At 51.3% G+C, this 20005-nt stretch overlaps 1 protein-coding gene across 1 annotated transcript; it reads right to left on the bottom strand.

Annotated features, from left to right (window-relative positions):
* PTF1A (pancreas associated transcription factor 1a) lies at positions 1-1447 on the bottom strand. The gene is made up of 2 exons (XM_046010521.1): positions 658-1447; positions 1-288 (listed from the first exon to the last, which is right to left on the bottom strand). Exons 1-2 carry the CDS (start codon positions 1439-1441, stop codon positions 86-88), a joined length of 987 nt encoding a protein of 328 aa, XP_045866477.1. The 5' UTR covers positions 1442-1447; the 3' UTR covers positions 1-85.
* Between the last annotated feature and the right edge of the window lie 18558 nt (positions 1448-20005).

Below are 20005 nucleotides of genomic sequence, written 5' to 3'. Positions count from 1 at the left end.
TGTGATTCTTAAATTACATTATAGATATTTACATGTACAATATGCACAGAGACATAATCAGATCCTCGGAAGGGTCTGGGACTTCTCAGGACACAAACTCAAAGGGCGGTTCGTTTTCTATGTTGTTGAAGGAAGATTTGCTGTTGAGTTTTCTGGGGTCCTCTGGGGTCCACACTTTAGCTGTTCGGATAATATTTTGTTCTTTGAGTTGCTTTTCATCAGTCCACGAGAGGGAGTGTCCTGCAAGGGGAGGGAGGCCATAATCCGGGTCGCTGGGGGAGGGAGACCCTGAGGAGGTGAGAAGAGAAAACAGACCGTTAACGTCCAACTCGATTCCTAGCGGTGCCCTCTGGTCCTCCTCCTCCCCGGGCGCCTCGACGGAACAGGCATCTTAGGTGACATTAGAACGAACCCTCTTCCTCCACCCCCCAGCCCCCCAGCGCCCCCTCCCCGGAATCCCGGGAGCTGCAAGTTGGTCGGGGACTCACGCCCTCCCAGCCGCGGTCAAGGGGCGGAAACAACCTGCGAAACGCCAACGCGTGTTCAAGGTCGCCGGTGCTCACGGGCAGTCTATCCATCCGTCAGTAGGCACCCAGCCCCTCCGGACCTTCCCGTCCCCGACCCCGTCTCCCTGAGCTGGACTGCGGACGCACTTACGGGTGCCCCGATGGCAGATGATGACCTTCTGGGCCTGGCTGCCCGGGCTGTCCCCGCCCAGGCGCCCGCCGCCGCCCGGCCCCCCGCCGCCGCCCGCACCGCCGCCGCGCAGTGGCAGGTCGGCCTGCACCAGCTCGCTGAGGAAGTTGATGTAGCCGATGGCCAGGCGCAGCGTGTCCACCTTGGAGAGGCGCTTCTCGTAGGGCAGCGTGGGGATGTGCGAGCGCAGCCCTTCGAAGGCGTCGTTGATGGACTGCATGCGCCGCCGCTCGCGAACGTTGGCCGCCTGCCGCAGCTGCTGCAGCTCCGCCTCGGAGCGCACCCGCCGCCGCCGCCGCGCCGCCGCCGCCGCCGCCGCCCCGCTCAGGCCGCGCAGCGGGGCGCCGGGGGACAGCACGGCCGCCCCCGCGCACGGATAGGCCAGGCACGAGGGCGGGGAGCCGGGCGAGTAGGGGAAGCCGCCGGGGGGCGCCCCTGCCTCGCAGCAGTAGCCGCCGCCGCCGTCCTCCGGCTCTCTCGGGCCCCCCGAGGGCGGCGGGGCGAGCGCGTGCGGGGCCGCCGGAGGCGCGGGCTGCAGCAGCAGGCACGCCCCGTCGCGGTAGCAGTACTCGTGCAGCTGGTGGCTGAGGAACTCCACCTCGGCCTGCTCGTCCGCCAGTAGCTCATCGCTGTCCTCCAGAGGGTCCCGAGAGGACTGGTCGGTGAAGAAGTCCTCCTCGTCAAAGTAAGGAGACGGGAAGGCGTCCAGGCCCCCGGGGAAGTGCTCTAGCAGCACCGCGTCCATGCTCCGCGCCGCCGCGGGCCTGAGGGGCCTGAGGGGCCCAGGGGCCTCCGGGGGGTGTCTGGAAGTTGGACGGCGCGGTTCTTGCTCGCACGGCGGCCCTCTCCCTCCCGGGGTCGGGGGTGGGGGGCGGTGAGCGAGAGGCAGGGAGGACTGGCCGCCGGCTTGGCGTCCCCGGCCTCCCTGGAGCGTCCGCGGCCGCTGGGCTCTGGCCGGAGCCCGCGCTGCGCAGGGGAGGGCTGTGGCCGACCTGCTGGAGCTGTGGGCCGGCACGCGAGGATTCTTATAACTACATCCACAGGCGCGTGCCAGGGACCCGCGGCGTCAGCCAATCACGGAGTGCGGGGTGCGGGCGGGGAGGGGGCAGGGAGGCCCGGTCGGCGGCGCGGGGGCCGGGGCAGCTCTCCTCCCCCGGCGAGCTCCTGGGGCGAGGAGGAGGCGGGGCCCGCGCGGCCTGGGGCCCCTCGCGTCCCTCCCCGTCCGCTCTTCGGACGAGTACCTGCGCGGCCCGGGGCGTCTTCGCGCGGCCACAAAAGGTCCCCGTGGGGGTGCGTCGCCAGCGCAGGCTGCGGAGCGGATTGCGAGCGGAGCCCGCTCCTCCTCGGGCGCAGACCCGGCCGGCAGCCTGACAGTCGGGTGGGCGCCTTCGCCACCCCCAGACCCGGGCGCGCGCCGGCCTCCTGCCCGAGTTCCGCCGCGTCTTCCCTCCTCGCCGGACTTTTCTAGGCCTCCTGTGGAGTTGGCGCGGAGTGCGCCGGTGGGTTGGGAGCCGACGCCGCGCGTGCCAGGCGTTCCAGACCCTTCGCGGAGGCTCGGGGCGCGCGAGCCTGCGACCTGCCTCGCCTCCCCGCCTTGACCCCGCCCGGAGAAAGAAGCGGGGACACAGAGGGGCTGCCTTGGAGAGCGGCTCATGGGACAAGTTTCTTCGGAGAGCAAATCGAGACCCTAGGGGTTCGGAGCCATAAAACCGGATACAAAAGAAGTCAAATGAACCCTCTGCTCTGAAGCAGTGCGGAGGGAGGGCAAGGAAGTCACAGCGCGGAGTGTGAACCCTTTCAAAGTCCCAGTCCCTCACCTTTCTGACTGGCCACCGGGATTGTCCCTGAATGATTTTTTCCTTTCTCGACCTTAAAACACACACACACACACACACACACACACACACACACACACACACACACACCCCTACACAAACACAAACGTATGTGCTCTGCCCGTGACACGCTTTATCACAGCCTGCAGTGCAACGCCAAGTCTTCATCTTACGAGTAACAAAGAAACACTATCAAGGTCGGGGCAATTCCTGTAGAAAGCCAAGCTCCAACTTCCACCCCGGGAGAGTAAAGTGAGAGTAAAGTGGCGCCTGTTCTCTGAATAGAGGACTGAGAGCCAAGGGCTTCGTGGGTCAGCCGCTTCCTTTCTCAGACATTTGTCTCACTAGAGGCTTCTGGGGCGTTTCAGGCTCCTCTCAAAATCCAAGGCCATGCCTTCTCAGAAGAGCAATTTCAACACTCTGTAGACATTACACTGTTCTTAATTCAATTCTAAAACCCAAAAGTTAGGGGCAAAAATTAGGTAAGATTAGAAGACCGGAGAAGACCCTTCCTTGAACTGTCAAAAACCCCAAACAATTTTCCACCCAAAGACTGACTGTTTTACACCAAGTTCTTTCATGTGTCTGAGGATACCCTTCCTAGTGAGGTGGTTATCCCTAAGCTAAGGAAAATGTGGACAGGTACCCTGTGTCCAAGCCAGAGCTGCAACTTCCTGCATCTAGATTTATCTTTTTCACCTCAAAGAGAAGGGAACTATGGGGTCCTGGGGTCAAGACCACAGATCTAGCCAGCTGGTGGTATGCAGCCAATGCTGTTTCCATTTGAAAGGCCCTCATCCCCATCCCTCACTTGGTTAGACTAAAATTAAGTGGGAACATGCTCTTGGAGTGATCTAAGGACTTTGGAAGGATAAGAAATGATCAGACTTCAAAGCTTTCTCCAAAATCTTGCTAACCATTCAGGGATGGAAAGATTGGATTCCAGCCTACAAAGGCCGGGTCTTCAAGAGGCTGAGGGGCCTTCTCTGATAGAGCGAGGTGGTTCTTGAGATAGTCTGTGTGTCATGGCTTTGATGGGCGAAGCTGGAGGTCTTGGGAGTTAGGCGTGTATACGGTTATCTTTTTAACCAACGTGATTTTAAGTTAGCCTTCACAGAAAATCAACTTACATATGCTCAGCCAGTTTGTGGCAGAGTACAGAGAATTACTCTGGGCACCCAGGTGAGCTAATGGGGAATGTGCTGGAAACCTTTCTGCCCCATGAGGCTGAGCAGATCTAGCTAGCATGGACATTCTGGGCAATTCTTAGGGTTTCATGGATGAGCCCGGGGCGGGGGGTGTGGAGGAGGAGGAAAAGAAAATGTATTCACTTGTTTCAGACATAACTGTCTTCACCCTCTTACTCCTCACCCCCATCATTTTCCTCTTAGAGAACCACCGTCTGGAGACCAGTCCTGTTGGGAAGAAGGGCTAGGCCTGCAGACGCTGATCCTAGGGTACTGGTCTGGGCATGCATGTAAGTAAGACATGATTGTTCTTTTCTCTAATAAAAAGAAGAAAGACTTCACCACTGATAAAGGAAATTTTCTCTGGGTCACTGGAGGTCACAACAGTGTGGATGGTTGCTGTCTGTCTCTGGAAACAACCCAGGGGTTGAGGAAATGGCTAGAGGTCCAGCTCTCCTTCCAGGCCCTCCCTCCACACTTCGTGGATCCCCTGGGCAGTGCGTGAACATGGAGGGGGACCCGGTCGAAAGATTCCAGGTACTTCCTGGAGACAGGGACAGAGCTGCTCCCAGAGCCACCAGCCTCTCCCCCTTCTGCTGAGGTCCAGCAGCTTTTTCTTCCCACCTTTTGTTCTCAGGAGAAATGTCCCCTAACCTTATAAGGAGTCTCTGCCTCTTTATAAAGTCACATCCATCCCCCAAGATAGACAGGCGCAGTTGGATCTTTTTCGTACCTAATCCTGGTGAGGCCTCGAGATTCTTTTCAAATCTTTCCGAAGTCTCTCGGTGCCACCTGCTGTCCGGGTCCTGGTGCACTCCTGCCACACTTCTGTCAGGACTGGCCAGGAGCTTCATACTACCTTCAAGGTTCTCAGTCCCAGGAGAACTTCTGGCAAGGGCCACTGGGCACTGAAGACACGGCCACAGGCCCCGTGGTGCCCTGACCCTGGTCTCAGTTCTCTCCGTCCGAGGAGTCTCAAGGACCCGAACACTTGTTTGTTTGTTTCCCATCAGACTGTTAGAGCATCTTGCCTTTACTGTGGGGAATAATGACTAGAGGGTTGGAGCCCAGGTTCCGGGCTCCTTCCAGGCTGAATTTCAGGCAGAGGCCACTAGTGGAGAGCGGGCCTCCAGGCTCTCCATCCTTCGACTTGCCCAGCACACATTCCCATAGTGTCCCACACCTGCTTGGCCTATGTCCCGCCTACTGGAGCCCAAACTCCCCCTGAAGCCAGGGGGAGCTGCCTCGACTCCCCCAACCCTTCCCTGGTGTCCCACACTCTCCGCCTCGTGCTTGTGAGCAGGGCCTCCGGGATGTGACTCCTGGTCTGTGACTCCTGGTCTGTGTCCCAACTTGAAAATTGGTCCATGTTGATTCCTCCTGACTCAGATTGTCAGATTGTCCCCTTCCTCCCTAATACGCACAGGCGTGATGTCAGGCGGTTGTTTGTCATTTCCTGTATCTGTTCCCCTATATATTTTTTTGCTCCTCCTTCTCCCTCCCCCGTTCTGTGAAACCTTTCTTCTCTCCCCTCTAGTGCCCTCAGGAAGCCATTCTTTATCCCTATACTCTTAGGAAAGGATCTGAAAAATAGAATCATGGGGTTAGTGATGAAAGCTTTCTGAGGCCCAGAGAGGTTCAGTGACTTCCCCAAGGTCACACAGCAGGTGACCTCAGCCCAGCTCCTGCCCACACACAGAGGGCATGTTTATATCGATGTGCAATAGAGCCAGCCTAGGCCCTATTCGAAGCCTGTCCCGACTACCAAGTACCACTTTTCTGGCCTCCCTAAATCTCAAGTCCTGGCTGCACCACAGATAAGGCAGCACCTCCTGAGTGCTGAGGAAGAAATCACTGAATCGTGCAATTCCTGGCATAAGACAAAGTATACAAAATTAAATAGGGGATCACGGGACTTCCTCTGGCCCCAAAGTCACACTGTATTGATTATGGACGGTTTTCCCACTGAGAAGGCTCACTAGATGGGATCATTTGACATTTTTGTTCCATCCTGGAAATGACGGGCCTAAAGGATGCTGAACTCCTTGACGCAGCTTACAAAGACTTCCTCGAACTGCCCCTGCCTACCTCTCCACGCCTCTCGGGTACTCCTTACTGCATCCATAATTAACATCCCATTTCTACCAATGCCCTGAGGATTTCTCTCTCTGATTTTCTTCGTTTTCCTCCTACTTTCCTTTGCACTGCTCCGAGTACCTTGAGTTGTTTTGAAGGCCTTAGATTTATTCTATCCTTAGGTAGGCAGAAGCAGTAACACGCATGCTAGAAAAGACAGACGCGTTCTGGAGGACTTTGACACAGGCGTATCGTTTGTCCTCATCACTCTGCAACCTGGAGGGTGTCCTCCTCACTTCACCCGGTGAACACGTGAGGGTCGGCCTTCGATCCATGGTTGCATGGCCGGTAAGAGAACAGGTTAGGATCCAAGAGCAGGTTTATCTGGCTTGATACCGCACTGATGTCACAACGCGTCTCTCTGCCCCTCCTCTGTCTCGACACTTAAAGTAGAGAATGGACTAGGATTTTCACACGGATCCATTGATTTGCTCCTAACATCGCCCTGTGAGATCACCTTGAGGTGTCGTCATTATCTGCAGAGAGTAAGATTCAGAAAGGTTAAGTAATTCTCCTGGAGCACACAGCTGCCACCACAGAGCCACAGGGAGAAGTAGATCGGTGGCCCAAGGAGGCAGGGAATGTCGGCATCGGTTGCCAGATTTTGCCATCAGACACTCCCTATGCTGAGCCTTCTCAGCCTAAACAACAACAACAACAACAACAACAAGGAAAAACCCCAGCTGGGCCATGTCCCATTTGGGAATGGGGGCAGGAGGCCTGGGTCTCACCCAAAAACAGAGAAGATCCAAATCCTGAGCACCCACCACCTTCCTTCTTGACTTTACATTTCCCATTGTTAAACATTAATCTTTTGAGGGAGAAACACCAAAATGCTGATATAATTATCCAAATAAGTGTTTTCCTTCCTGACGAGGTTTACTCAGTGAATAGCAAAGCTTCTGAACTTTGTCCTTCAGTCTTGTTATGCTGAAAGCTGTTTGACCTTTAGGAAGGTAAATACCAAAAATTATTATTACCAGACATCTGCGTCTTGGCCTTGCATAGTGAGCAGCGAAAAGACAAAAAAAAAAAAAAAAAAAAAAAAAAAATTTAATAGAAACAGGAACTTTGGGGTTTTTTCAGTTTGTCTCTTTTCAAAGCTGTGTTTTCTGGCTTCATGTCAGTCCATAGGGCCTTGAGTGAATTATGGCACATTCATAGAGCAGCATACTGCTCTATGCTCTAGAACATGCTCTAGAACAGCATACATTTTGTAGTCAGCAGCCATACAAAAGAATGAGAATGCTTTTGGTGTAGTGATGCGAAGTGATCTCCAAGACACGCCATTCTATGAACGGAGCAAGAGTGCCTGGGATGCTCCCGCTTGCATTTAAAAGAGAGGACAGTGAGTATGTCTGTTCCTGCGGCCTCCAGATGCCTCCAGATGTCTCTAGATGGATACCTAAGAACCCGATGACATCAGTTGCATTGAGAAAGGCATTGAGTGGCTAATGGATAGAATTTTTCATTGTGGAGTCTTTTGGGCCTTTGGATTTTTGAAATATGTGAACATACATGCAAAAAAAAAAAAGCTTTAAAATTAATGAACTAACTTAAGAAAAGTTCTGGAGATGATCTCTTCATTTAAGCCCTGAAAGAGCCCTCCAGAGAGACCGGATATCATCTGGTGCCATCTTTAAAAATCGGCAAGCCCCTCTAGCAGATAGGGCAAATGAGGGCTGGGAGGTGCACATAGGCCCAGGGCATGCCCTGCCCGTGGGCCGGGTCCCGAGTGAGCTCCTTCTGTTACTGTCTCCGTACTGCACGCAGTGCGGTTGCAATGGCGTGGCGCTGGATGAAATGCTATTCCCTGCATGAAATCCCTATCAAACAAGGCTTGTGGGGATTTGACAATACAAAGGAAATTGACAATGACTCCTCGTTAAAACCACCATGTTGTCTGCGCTATCCGGTACCACAACCCAGAGGGGACCACTGTGAACATTTTGGTCTCTTTTCTTCCTGTCTTTCTAGTTTTGTACCTTGCATTTTTCCCTTGGCTGAATCTCATCATCATTTCCCCATGTCTTTACTGAGGGGCTTTCATGGTGGACCAATGGCTTAACATGTGACTTTCCACGTATCATTTTGTTTTCACTCGCGCAACCACTCACTCCTGGGAGCTCAGAATTCAGATATTTCCTGCCTCTCTTAGAATACCTTTGTGTTCATTTTTTTTTTTTTTAAAGATTTTATGTATTTGTCAGAGAGAGAGAGAGAGAGTGCACAGGCAGGGGGAGCAGCAGGCAGAGGGAGAAGCTGGCTCCCTGGTGAGCAAGGAAACCGATGTGGGACTCAATTCCAGGACTAATTCCAGGGTTAACTTTGCTTGAAGAACCTTATGCCAGACCAGGCCTAGTTCAAGCAGGGAAGTGCCTGCTAGTGGGTCAAGAAACCTCAGTTATGTGGGAAAGCTTCCCCAAAAGTCTAGGAGTACAGTGTTCATGCTTCCACGTTCCAAGAAACCAGCACCCTGCGTATGCCTTGCCATACCTTGGGTTTTACCAGCACAAGACCCTTCTCAGGTTGGATGCTTCTAGAGGTTTAAGCCTATTTCTGCAGCATGGAAAGTAGCAGCCCACCTTCCACTGCAATCCCAGTCATCCAGCCAGAGAGGCTGGGTAGCACAGAGTTCATGAGCGGGCTCTGGAACCCGATTGCCTGGATTTCAGTGACTCTGCTCCCAATCAGCTCTTTGGGCAAGGTGCCTAATCTGTGGGTGCCCCCATTCCTGCATATGCAAAAGGGAATTGTAGTACTACTACCGCATTGCCTGTCGTGAGAGTCAAAAGTGAGTTAAATACAAATACATACACAGTGGCAGGCCCCGGTAGTAGTTGCTTAGCAAGTCACCCACCAGTAGCAGAGGCTGGGCAAACTTTGGTGGACTGGACAAGTATATATCATCAGTGGGAAACAGAAGCCCTGTTAATCAGATGGAAGTCATTCTTATTGCCTTTGTCAATGTCAACTCAATTTCCTAGATTGATAGTGGATGAATATCAACAAAGAAATCAACAAAACACTAAGTCTGATCTACTATGGATGCTAGAAGATGTAGGTGTTCTCTACAGTGTGGCATGGGCAAAGCCAATAAGGATGACTTCCATCTGATTAAGAGGGCTTCTGTTTCCCACTGATGATGATGTCTTATTCACCATTATATGAAGTTGACATGGCGTTGGTCCCTATCTTCAGTTCACTGTGTGTTATGTGATGATTCATTTCTCCCCCCAGATTAATTAATTAACTTATCATGGAAACTATCACGATGCCCACTGTTGGTATAGCCTGCTTTGTGGTTATTTAGTCTTTTCTGGGCAAAGCACAGTTATGTGTATTTTCTTTAGCCATTAAAATAGCCTGTTTGTTGGTACCACCGCAATCTTAAACATGAATGTTAATTCAAATTCAGGCTCCAAGTTCAAAGGCAGGGCCAGGTTCTAGGGTGGTCAGCTGGATGGAGCACAGAACACTCGTACTTTGTTGTCATTGTTTTTTTAAGATTATCATCTACACAAAGGTCACAAAACTAAAAAAAATAAAAGTCAAAATTTATGGAGCCTTAATTTAAAAAATAGGGATCCAGAAATTCAGAGGTCCACATAAATGAGAGGCCCAATGATAGGTTCTCACCTGGAAAATCAAACTCCTGGATATAGAAACAGTCTCCTGTTACGAAGAAAGGAAAGGCTATAGATGTGATCCCGATTAGAGAGTTACGAGCAGACTGTGGAGAGACTGTATCATATAACAAGCCTGGCTTACTCTTCCCTCCAGATGAGGAAAGACCTCGGGCTTCTCCGCAGAGCCCGTGAGAATGGAGGGGCGAGAGGGGGAAAGCCACTGGTACCCAAGGTCTCTGTAGGCGTCTAACCAATGTCTCTGAGAGCCAACTGCAAAAGAGGAACAGAAGAGCCTGGCCTGCGTGAACACCCTCTCCTCCCCCCTACTTGAGTGCTGTGGCTGTGCTCTGCTCCTCCACGGGCTTCTCTCCATGGGCCACACTGTAGAGAGGGGCCACTCTTCTAGCCCCCACTGTGTAGCCATGAGCAAGGGCAAAAGTCTATAACCAGGACTAATCCTAACTCTCCCCCAAAAGTTCTGAGAACACCTGCATCTTCTAATGTCCATAGTAGATCAAACTTAGTATTTTGTTGATATCTTTGTTGATATTCATCCACTATCAATCAGTCTAGGAAATTGAGTTGACATTGGCAAAGCCAATAACAATGACTTCCATCTGACTAATAGGGCTTCTGTTTCCCACTGAACAAAGTCATATCATCTGTCATATTAAGGTTAGTTTGAATTTTATTGACTTACAAATTTAAAGAATTTTAAGAGAACAATGCATATACATGGGTGCCTGTGTGGCTCAGTTAGTTAAGTGGCTGGCACTTGGTTTTGGTTAAGGTTGTGATCTCAGGATCGAGCCCCACATCAGTCAGCTCTGTAGTGGGTGTGGAGTCTACATGAGATTCTTTCCCCCTTCTTCTCCCTCGCCCTCTGCTCCTCCCTCTGCTCACATACGTGTGTGTTCCGTCTCTCTCTCTCTAAAAATAAACTTTTAAAAGAACGGTACACATGGGGCGCCTGGGTGGCTCAGTGGGTTAAGCTTCTGCCTTCAGCTCAGGTCATGATTCTGGGGTCCTGGGATGGAGCCCAGCATTGGGCTCTCAGCTCAGCAGGGAGCCTGCTTCCTCCTCTCTCTCTACCTGACTCTCTGCCTCCTTGTGATCTCTGTCTGTCAAATAAATAAATAAAATATTTGAAAAATATATATTGCATACATTAAAAATATGTACAAAAAGAAATTTTAGGAAGATGAGAAAAAATATAATCAAAGTTCTAAAATTTTTCCTATAGCCCAAAGGAGCATCACGTTCATTTTGGAGACTCCTGCTGGTCTATATAATGCCAAACAATCAATTATATATTTTTAAAAAGCCAAATAGTCTTGTTTTTTTCATCATCCTATAGAAAGTTATAATGTGGAAATAATGAGAAAATGTAAACACACCCTCTTTTAAGCCTTAATTTATCCCTTTAAAAACATGAGCCTCAACTGTGTTCAATCCCCATGTTAAATGTGGAGGATACAGAGATGAATAAGATACAGTCTCTACGCCTTAAGACATCCTTGGGGCAGTCAGAGGGGAGCAGTTATTTTAATCCAGTGTAATAAGGCCAGCTGTGGGGGTTAGGGGCTCAGCCCAAGAGCTTCATAAAGATGATGACATTGAGTGCGGTGTGTTTTGACTGCGTCTAACCACATGAGGAGGGACAGAAATGTGTGGCTGGGAGATTGAATCTATTTACGAGAAAGGCCAAGGCGGGCAATTACCCAGGGGCTCCCCTGCTTTAGGGGGGTAGGTGCCCCCAGATCCATGGGATGTGGCCAGGTCGGTCTGCAGCAAGCCCAGGGCCAGAGCACTTCACTTTGCCTTTTTGTGTGTCCCTGCTTAGTCCCGCCTCTACCCAGGCATGGAGTGGCCTTGCGATGACCACATAGAGCCCCACCAAGACCCGTGTCTTCAAAGAATGCCCAGTGCTCCAAATTATCCTTTTTGCCCTCTTTAAAAGCCAATTACTTCAGGGCCATTGATCTCAGCCAGAGGCCATAAAGGAGAACATCTGCTCCGCTAAGGTGTGAGCAACACATAGCAACCAAGTAGTCATCTCTCTGGCATTTCATGTGTGCCCTTGAAAGGTAAAGCCATAAATCACAGGGATGAGTCTTTAAAATGCAGCCTGACTGCAGCATGTTGGGAGCACGAGGAGATCTCCTCAAGCCCCCTGAATCTCTCACGTTTATTGACCCTTTGCTGGCTGTGGAAGCCTATTTCCCTGTATTTCCCTCACGGTAGAACATCCCCTTTCTGGCACATTCCTGGTCCTTGTGTATTTTTTTTTCTCCCCAGATGCACGAAACCTACCACATGTGAGCACAAACCCACTGTAAAAACCCAAGGTAGAGTCAGAGAACGTGCAGAGATGCCTGAGAGTGTTAAGGATGTCCTGGGTGGAACCAAAGCTGCCATTTCACGATATCAGAGTGGGCCCTGATTTCAAATGGTGGGAGAGATTTATGCTGTCATTGGCCTTAGCGGTCCCCAGCAGTTAGCACTTTTCCTCTCTAGCGGGGCTGACTTGAGCAGAGAAGAGGGGAAGGTACGGGAGGATCGTGTTATGTTTTACAATGAGAGGTAACCCAGAAGCTTCCACCGTTAGGTAGGCCGTAGGCCGCCATCTTGTGGGAGCTCACAGGGCAGGCTGCTCTTCCAGGCTGAGGACAAGCTTGTACTTCCCTGCCCTCCTTGGGGTGGGATGTGGCCATATCCCTTATTTGGGGTGATGAGTAGATGGGACATATCATTTCTAGGAGGAGGCTTTAAAAGCCAAGCTACTCATTGCTGCTTCTGTGGTGACTGTGGAAAACACACTTTGGAGCAGAAGGACCCTCAGTGACTGCGATGAGCCAGGTCCTCCCTGAAAACCTGCCTAGAACAGGGAACCTGGACTAGAAACACACTTTCTTGTGTTCAGCCACAGATCTGGGGTGGCTGCTGCGCCATAACCTGGCTTATCTGACACAGCTAGGTTGTTACTCTTCACCTGGCGTCACTGTAGAAATACTCAATAAATCAGTGTACTGGTTTAAAATCTGATTTCAAGTCACAGAAACCAACCTGACCTACTTGAAACCCTCAAAGAGGGCTATGGCGTGGGATACAGGGAGTGTCCTAGGATCCAAGAGCAGGAATTTAGCTAGGCCTTGGGAAGGCAGAAGTACCAGATGTCTCCGATACTGAAAATTCTGATATCCATTCTCTCCCTCTGCCATGGTGATAGAAACCCACAATCTTAGGTGGGCACATGGGCACCCAGGATAAAAAGTACATTTTCTAGTTACCCTTGTAGCTCAGTGTGACATGAGACTGACGTCTAACTAATAGGATGTGAGCAGAAGTGATACTCATTTTTGAGGCTCAGTCTTTGGGGCAGAGCAATTTCCCTCTTCCTACTGGTTGGAATGCCAGTGCAATGGCAGCGGTTGGAGCAGCTGCTTGGAACCATCAGATGAAAGCTACAGGTTGAGGATGGGTAAGAGTAGACAGGAGGAGTCTGAGTCTCCCACATCGTTTAGAACCCACACCAAGCCTGGAGTACCTATCCAGTTTTGTTTTGTTCTTGTGAGGGAGAAGTGGACTTCCGTCTCAGTTAATCCACTATATTTTCACACTCTGTTATAGAGTAGCCTAATTTGTATCCCAGTTAATGCACTATGGTCCAGAAAAATGCCTGGACACTATCTCCATTTTTCCTGTGCCTCTTTTTGTTCCCCTCTGCAACCTCTGCTTAATTTTTACTTCTCTGGACCAGTGTTCTCTGCTTTCTAGCCTGTTTAAGGCCAACACAGCTGCCTCTAAGAAGCATCCTGTTTGTTTGTGCGATAAACATTTATTGAGCACCTATTCTGTGCTGGGAACCGTGAGAAACACTAGTGACAAAATGACAAATCAAATGGATGTTGTTGATTTTTTTTTTCATGGAACTTACAGACTAGTGAAAACAGAGAGCAGAGGCTGAAATAAAGGTGAACCAGAGACAAACAGAGAAGGATTATCATGGCATTTGAAAAAATAAAAGAACTTTATTAGGGATGAAGTAAAGAGAGGTGATGAGAATGGAAACGTGGGCAGGGCCTAGAAGACCTTGCAGGCTGTATTAAGGAGTTCAGCCTGCAAGGTCTTCTAGGCCCTGCCACGTTTCCATTCTCATCACCTCTCTTTACTTCATCCCTAATAAAGTTCTTTTATTTTTTCAAAATTGTCCTTAAATTTGGGGATATAGTCATTACTAGTGAAAATTTAAAAAGAGAAAGTTTCAGTGTGAGAATGTGGGCCAGGATAGAATGTGCTGAGGACGGAAAAAAGGTGAGGAGATCGAGACACCTCATTTGGGCAACTTATTCAAGAAATTTAGTTGTGAATGTGATGATAGTGAAAGCAGGGGTGATTTGTGCCTTGTTTTTTAGATGGGAAGGCCTTCCTTTCACTTTGTAAGAAATCTATTCTCTCCCCTTTATTCTCCTCTCCAACTATTCTTTTCAGACACGTGCCCTTCTCCAACCTTTTCACCATTCTGTCCAATTTCTCTGTTACTTTAAGAAAATCTCTTAGTCTTATTCAGTCAAAAGCAAACGGTAATCATAGACGACTCCCATAAGAGTAATTATGGTGATGCACCCGCAAGAAGGAAAAGGAAGTTCCCACGTAATATTAGATAAGGAAATAAGGCTGACAACTTCTAAAACCTTTGGGAGTACCCAGAGTGTGTCATTCAGACACACTTAAATTTGTGTCCGCCTCATTCTTTTTTTCAAGTTGCCCCTGAAATCATTAAACGCCACTTGTTATTTTTTTTTTATTATCTCAACATCATGGCAGTGTTTTGTGCAATTTTTCTACAGTATGTTGGCTCCATGAAGGCTTCTGAGGGCCAAGGCAGGAAATAAACTCCATTAACCATCTCTTCCCTAAGGCAAATACCATTTCCAGGTTTTGCTTTATAGAAACCAACCTGAGGGGATTGAGCTTGGCTTGAGGGGACTCTGGGTTAACAGAGGGGCCCACAGGGGTGACCACTGAGGGTATGGCTCCTTCCTGGGTTTCTCCTGGGCAGGGAGGTACTCTGGAGTTGGGGAGAGGCCAGGGAAGGCCAGTGCTTTCACCTTTGTTAAAGGTGCACCCGACCTCAGGCCCTTCTTTGCACAGGAAAACCGACAAGGAGAAGATGAACCTACTTGGGAAATTCAAATTAAATCTGGCAGGCCCCTGGGGGTCCAAGCACCCCAGCATGGGCAAATGGTCCTTTCCTGGCACACCCCGTGCCTCGTCTCAGAAGTCCCAGTCTTCTGTGACCCCCCTCTGCCCTCAGCCATGAAACTGGGTCGGGGCTGGGCAGAGACTCAAAGCTTCCCCTACCTCCCCCCTCCATCAAATGAAGTCCATAAATGACCCGCTGTAGTCCCCTGCCCCCGCTGCTTCCTCTACCAGCCCCTTAGGACTTGGGCCTGCACCCCAGGCTGGTCGCTCTCGCCAAAGAGAAAAAACTAAACCGCGGAGCGGCGGGCGCTGGCGCTGCCGGGCGCCCCTCCCCTGCCCCCTTCTCAGACCCCCCCCCCCCCCGCCCGCCCCTTCCCGGGACGTTTGTATAGTTGACACCTGCAGCACGGGCGGCCGCCGGGGCTTCCCGACACAAGGCGCTGGTACCTGAGCCCTTGACTGGTAATGCACCATAAACGGCTTCTTTCAGGCCCTTTCAGAGAGGGAGCGCGGAGGTCACCCTGTCTACAAACCCCTCTGTGTCCGCCACGTCTCCCGGGCCCCGGGTGCCCGGGCCTCCAGCCGCAGAGCACGCCGGTCCGTGGGAATCCCAACACTTGTGCTCCAGCTCCGCCGGCGGGGCGGGCGGGGGAGTGAGACCACCCGGCCCTCCCCCAGCCCGGCCCCCTCCGCCCGCCCCGGGCTCGTTCACAGAGCGCAGCGAGTGGAACGAATGGGTGCCGGCGTCCTCAGACGCTCGCGGAAATCAAATGATAAGGCGGGAGGGGCCCCCGCCCCAGCCTGGCGGCCGACGCCCACTCCGCCCTGAAAGGTACAGCGCAGGTGTCTGGCCAGACAGTGCCTCGCCTCCATCCCTTCTCCCCCGCAGGCGTGCGCGGCCCGCAGCAAAAGGCCGAGCTCTCGGGGGCGATCCCGCCTCCGGTGGAGGGGGGAGGCGAGCCCCGGCGCGTGCAGCCCTCCGAGGGACGGTGAGGGTGGGAGGGGGTGGTCGTACCTGTGGCGCAGGCGGCCCAGGGAATGCGACCCGGCTTGCGCGGCCAGTAGCTGTGTGCATTTTGGGCCATCGCAGGCGCCGGAGCAGCTGACGCGAAAGGAGCGTCCCTGGCCCCGGCGGTGAGGCGGACGTTCGCCATCTCCCACGCCCCGCTTTGCGCCCTTGAGCTTGGCGCGCGCGGCGCAGAGCGGCAGAGGCGGATAAAGGGAGAAAGCGTCTCCCCGAAACGTTGTTCCAGTGTCTCCCCGAGAGAGGGGAGGGGAGAATGACACGTAACGGGGAGAACACCCACGCGCAGGACAGCTAAGGCCACCGTCTTTTGCCAACTAAGCTTCCATCTCCCCGGCTGTCCTGGCTCTGGGGACAGAAAGGCGGGAAGGGGGAGCAGCGCTGAGGGCTGGCCGCGGGAGCCGCCGGTCGAGGTCACCCAAGCCCCGCGAGGGAGCCTTCCGTCCGCTGGAAAGCCGGCCAGCGGCGGGAGGAACCGCGGCGGCGCGGGAAGCAGAGCGCGCCCGGAGGCTGGTGCCCTGGCGCCGCGCGCCCTCTCCCGGGGCCGCAGGGAACCGGGGTTACCTGGGGAGCCGGGCTTTGTCGGCCATGCTGGCTCTCTGCGGCCCCAGAACTAATTAAATGCCTCTTTTGGCCAAGAGAAGCCTCGCGCCGGACGGGGTGGGGGCGTGCGGGGGCGGCATGTGGGCACGGGAATAATCGGCCCCATTCTTGCGCTTCTACAAAACCCGCGGCGCAGCGAGAAGTGAACAGCGGCCGCCTGAATGGAGGTTTCAAAAGGCGACACCTGCAAGCGCGGCCGGTTGTGAATTGAATGGAGTCAAGCGCGGCGCCCGCTCGTACCTGAGCCGCGAGCTATTAGTGTCAGGCGCTCGCGGTCGCCGGGGCGGGGAAGCGCGCGGCCCGGCCGCCCGCGCTGAATGCGGCAAGCTGCCGCGCGGCCGCTCCATGGGAATGTAGCCACTTGTGCTGCTCGCGGTCGGGAGGGGGTGCGCTGCCCTTTCAGAGACAGACACAATTAGGCAAAATGCTCAATGAACATTATAAATGATGTGCGATCGCTCTGCAGATTGCCTGGCAAATCAAATTATATGGTCGCTCCCGGGCTCTTTCCATGTGCTTTTAAAACTTAAACAGGTATTCGCCGATTTAAAAAAAAAAAAAAAAGCCGACTCAGAGATTCCGGAAAATACAACTGAAAGACTCAGTGTTGAATATTCACACGTCTCCTTTGTTAGCGATTGACTTCACAATGGGCTTGGGGAGGGGGTGCGCTTGGACGAGACACATTTTTTACTGTCTTACATACTGCAGAGGAAGGCACCAGAAGTTTGCATTTATTACAACTCACAATTACAGTGGGACCCTCTTTTTTCTTTTAAGACTAAAATTCTTCTCATAATGAATGACTTGAAAGCTACTGTCATTCTAATCAAATGGAAGAAACATTCTAATCAGATGGAAGCTGGCCCGGGTGTGCTTGGGGAGGGGGTGGTGGTGTTGGGGAGGGGAAGACTCGTGCTGCTCCCTGGCACTGAGTGCTAACCCGGGAAGGAGCTGGCTGGGGGAGACCGTTGTTCCACGCTCCACACGCACAGGCTCCACGCCTCTGGTTCAGCCCTCCGACTCCCTGGCTGCCCACGGGCCTCCCTGCCTCCCGCCGCCCTCCAGGACAAGCAGGGAGCGGGGCTAGCGAGAGCAGGCAGCGCAGCTCCAGGCGGTTCCGGCAGGGCCAAGGGCACGGCTTCCCGGCCATCCTAGCTCCGTCCCAGTTTGGCCCTGAGCTCTGCGGCTGGCGACTTGTGGAGAAGGGGCAGCTGGAGGCGCCCAGATTGCGCGGACCCCCGCCGAGGCCAGGAGTCGCGCCCCAGGCAAGGCACTGTCAACGAGGGAGAGCAGAGTCGATTTTAGCTTCTAAAAAAGGAAGCAAGGAAGCGGCAGCAATCCGCTGCCTCACGTCCCCGCCGACCTCCATCTCATTTTCAATTTTCTACTCTTTTGGTTTTCAGATAATTGGGCCAGAGGGAGGGGTCCAGAATTGGGGCTCCCGGAGACAGTTGGTAACTATATGTATCTTGCTGATGAAAGACCTGCAGAAAGGAAGACGAAGTCTGACTTTTTGGTTCGCCCTTGTCACTGACTCACTGTGTTACTTGGGCAAGTAGTTTAACGTCTGGGACTCAGTTTCCTCATCCATGAAATGGGAATAATGTTGCCAGTTGTCCGATTTGTCTCCCTCACAACGTTTTTATTACTTTAGTTGGGAATGGCAATTTTTTTGGTAGATTGTTATTGTCAAGGGTTATACACAAACCCAAGAGAGAAAAAGCTCTTAGAAGGACAAATCTCAGAAAACCAGAGTCCTGAGCATTTGCAGTCCTCTCTCACCTTCTGTCTCTGTGCAGTTTTTGTTGGGTGTCAGTTTTTGTTGGGACGGGAGGCAAGGAATGCTCTTCCTCACTACTTTCCGGTGCTGAGAGGTGTTGGGAGTGATGAGAGCAGAACCCAACCAACGTACTGCCCATCTAGCCGTGTGTGTGTGTGTGTGTGTGTGTGTGTGTGTGTGTGTATGTGTCACGGGCCCCTGTGTTCAGAAGGAGGCACGTTTCCAATAAATTTTCATCTCTCGTTGTCAGAAACTTTCCTGCTGATACCAGTGACCACTCCAAAGAACAATTTATGAAGTGCTTTTAAGAATAAGAAAGAGAAGTTTAGTTGACAAAGAACATTTCTTTACTGCAGTTCTGGGCCTGCGAGCTCCCCAGGGTATGGGGAGCCGGGAAGAGCCAGGTGCGCTGGCCTTGGTGCTGAAGGTAAAGGCCACGCTTTTGGAGGCGACATCTCTCAAGTCAAAGGCCCGTGGTGCATCCTCTAAATACTTCCCTCCCTTCCAGAGGGTGTGCTTGTTTTGTGTGTGTGCATGTGTGTAAAATGGAAATAATGTGAAAGCCACTAGTACTAGAACTAAAACTAGTACTAGAACAACTAGAAACAGATGCCCAGGAAATTTTAGTTAATTGAGTGGATATTTGGGTACTTTTCTCTTAATCCCTTCCATAGCTTACCTATTAAATTCAAGGTGGGAAAATTTTTACTAAATAATGATCTTAGAATGTCTTAAAAATACATGATTTTTTTTTCTAACTTTCTTTTCTTCATTGGCTTTAAACATTATTGTGCACAAGTTTGGGTGGAGAGCAAAACTTATCAAAACCAAGAGCTGTTCCCCCAACATTCTACTCCCTAATGGTATTTAGGTTCTGTACTATCTCTGGGCTCAGAAAAAGATGATTCTGGCTCAGAAAAAGAAACGATGACTGGGACAGAGTGATCTTGGAAAGGCGCATCTGGTTTTAATTAAAGATCTCTTCTGAGGTCTCTGAGGAAAGTCAGTTGGTGCTGGATTATATGGGTGATGAAGACTTCACGCGTTAAAACGTAGTTGAAAGACCTTGGACCAATATTTCTGTTACTTTTCTCGCACGATATCCTATATATTATTAAAATATATTTCTATGACCTTCTCATTGAAACTAGAAATCAAGTATCATGCACAAAAATGTATGCTTTAACAAACTAAGAAAACAAATGTTTGAATTCAAAGAAAGAAAACGAGATATACTAGGACTAAGTTCTGTGCACTTGCAAAAGATGGTCTAAAATTTTGACTCCAGACTTCCCGCAAGTTAGTGCAAAGAGGAAACACAATAAACATCATGATTTATGGTGAGTAAAATACAAATAGACTGCTTTCTCACAGAAAAACATTTATGGTACTGACACCTGAGAGAAATTTCTTCCACGTGTCACTGTAAAATGGTGTCTTGAACACTGACCCCAGCAATATCCTTAAAGTAAATGGATTTGAGTTATGTGGGCCGGTCCCATTGCTGTTACTCGTATCGCCCTACAATACTCCCTTTGTCTGAGGAAGAATAAAACTGCTGAGAAAAGAATCTGGCAAATGACATACCCACTCTCGGTGCAACGTTGGAATCTGAGTGTTGAGGGCAAGCCACGCTGGGAATCCTTACGTTATAGTTGTTGCCAATTCTAAAAGATTTGCAAAAAATACTCCGGGTATGCAGGCTGGTATCTAAGGATATGATCAATTGACAGGGCAGCCCCTTTCACTTGTGCTGGGGCCATCAAAGCCACCGCTAGTTCCAGGCTTCGTGTCCATGAAAATCATGTGTAAGTGTCACATTCCTGGGCCCCAGAGATTTTGATTCAGGATTTTTCAGGCCCACTGAAAATATCTATCTGTAAGTATAGTACAAATATGTATACTGA

This window comes from Meles meles, chromosome 7 (genome assembly GCF_922984935.1).
Source record: "Meles meles chromosome 7, mMelMel3.1 paternal haplotype, whole genome shotgun sequence".
In the NCBI taxonomy this organism is placed as follows: domain Eukaryota; kingdom Metazoa; phylum Chordata; class Mammalia; order Carnivora; family Mustelidae; genus Meles; species Meles meles.
This window is presented reverse-complemented; position numbering and strand designations above follow the sequence as displayed.

Coding starts and splice junctions, on each gene's coding strand:
- PTF1A (XM_046010521.1), bottom strand. CDS start 1,441: ATGGACGCGGTGCTGCTAGAGCACTTCCCCGGGGGCCTGGACGCCTTC. Junction 289..657: donor CATCTGCCATCGGGGCACCC/GTAAGTGCGTCC, acceptor TCACCTCCTCAG/GGTCTCCCTCCCCCAGCGAC.